At 43.7% G+C, this 1,326-nt stretch overlaps 1 protein-coding gene across 1 annotated transcript in view; it reads left to right on the forward strand.

Annotated features, from left to right (window-relative positions):
- LOC103194219 (olfactory receptor 139-like) overlaps positions 1-439 on the forward strand; it is a 23,822-nt gene extending 23,383 nt beyond the window's left edge. The window contains exon 3 of the mRNA XM_007937584.1: positions 168-439. Within this exon, the coding sequence (XP_007935775.1) occupies positions 168-439 (272 nt within the window). The remainder of the gene's footprint in view (positions 1-167) is intronic.
- The last annotated feature ends 887 nt before the right edge of the window (positions 440-1,326 follow it).

Raw genomic sequence — 1,326 nt, forward strand, 5'->3', positions numbered from 1 at the left:
CTTCTGTGGTCCCAATGTGGTCAACCACTTCTACTGTGACCTCCCACCCCTTTTTCAACTCTCCTGCTCCAGCATTCACCTCAATGGACAGTTGCTTTTTGCTGGGGCCACCTTCATGGGGGTGGTCCCTATGATCCTCATCTCGGTGTCCTATGCCCATGTTGCAGCTGCTGTTCTACGAATCCACTCAGCTGAGGGCAGGAAGAAAGCATTCTCCACTTGTGGCTCCCATCTCACTGTGGTCTGCATCTTTTATGGAACTGGCTTCTTCAGTTACATGCGTCTGGGCTCAGTCTCAGCCTCGGACAAAGACAAGGGGATTGGCGTCCTCAATACCATCCTCAGCCCCATGCTCAACCCAGTCATCTACAGCCTCCGGAACCCTGATGTACAGGGAGCCCTGAAGAGGGTGCTCACAGGGAAGAAGCCCCCAGAATGAGAAAGCAAGGATATCAAAGCATCCCTCCTCCTTAAGTATCCCCCCAAAGCTTTCTTATGCTGAAGGCCTGAGTATGGGCAGGGGAATTTCAGGGTGGGGTTGAGGGATGCAAGGAAAGTAGATGGTATGATCCAACGTAGAATATAATTTGCCTTCAACTGAAGAGAAAGGCTAAAGCTTGGTTGAGAAAGTGTCTAAGTCTCTGATAGAAAGTGGAACAAGGAGGACAAAACCAAAACCATCAAGAAATAGAGACAGAAACTATTTTGTATTTTTAAATTCAATGACTGTTTAATTAAAGTATATTTAAAATGTTAATGAAAACAAAATCCTTGGCTTCCTTTTTAAGACAAATTATATTTATGTCAGAGTATTTATTGTCTACTTGAAAAAAAAAGAAAAAAAAAAGATTAAGATTCTTCTTCAAAAACTAAGATTAATGAAATTAAATTGGTACTGAACATATCCTAGGAGCAGGGTGTTGGTGGTTGTCAGAGAAGCCCGCCAGCATGTTCCGTCAGAGCTACATTATCAAACAGCTATTCTCCACACCGCTGCTCCTCTCCTGACCCATCAGTGGGAAAGACAAATTGACAAGCCTGTGCATGAACTGAATCTCACAACCCTCCAGCCAAAACACACAAAACATAGCATCATATTTTATGAGCATACGCACTGAAAAATAGTCAGCTTTGAGGGGTTTTTTTAATGGCAAAACATACTGATTGACACCTGTTTAATATACACGTACAAGTATAGCAAGGATTGTGAGGATGGTGCGCGACCAGGCTGTGTTTCGTTCCGTTGTATGTAGGGCCACTATGAGTCAGAGCTGACTCGATGACCTCTTACAACCCAACAACAGGTAATGAGAAAAGACAAAGAGA

The sequence above is a fragment of the Orycteropus afer genome, unplaced genomic scaffold, assembly GCF_000298275.1.
Source record: "Orycteropus afer afer isolate SDZICR_OR568_19922 unplaced genomic scaffold, OryAfe1.0 scaffold00042, whole genome shotgun sequence".
Taxonomy (NCBI): domain Eukaryota; kingdom Metazoa; phylum Chordata; class Mammalia; order Tubulidentata; family Orycteropodidae; genus Orycteropus; species Orycteropus afer.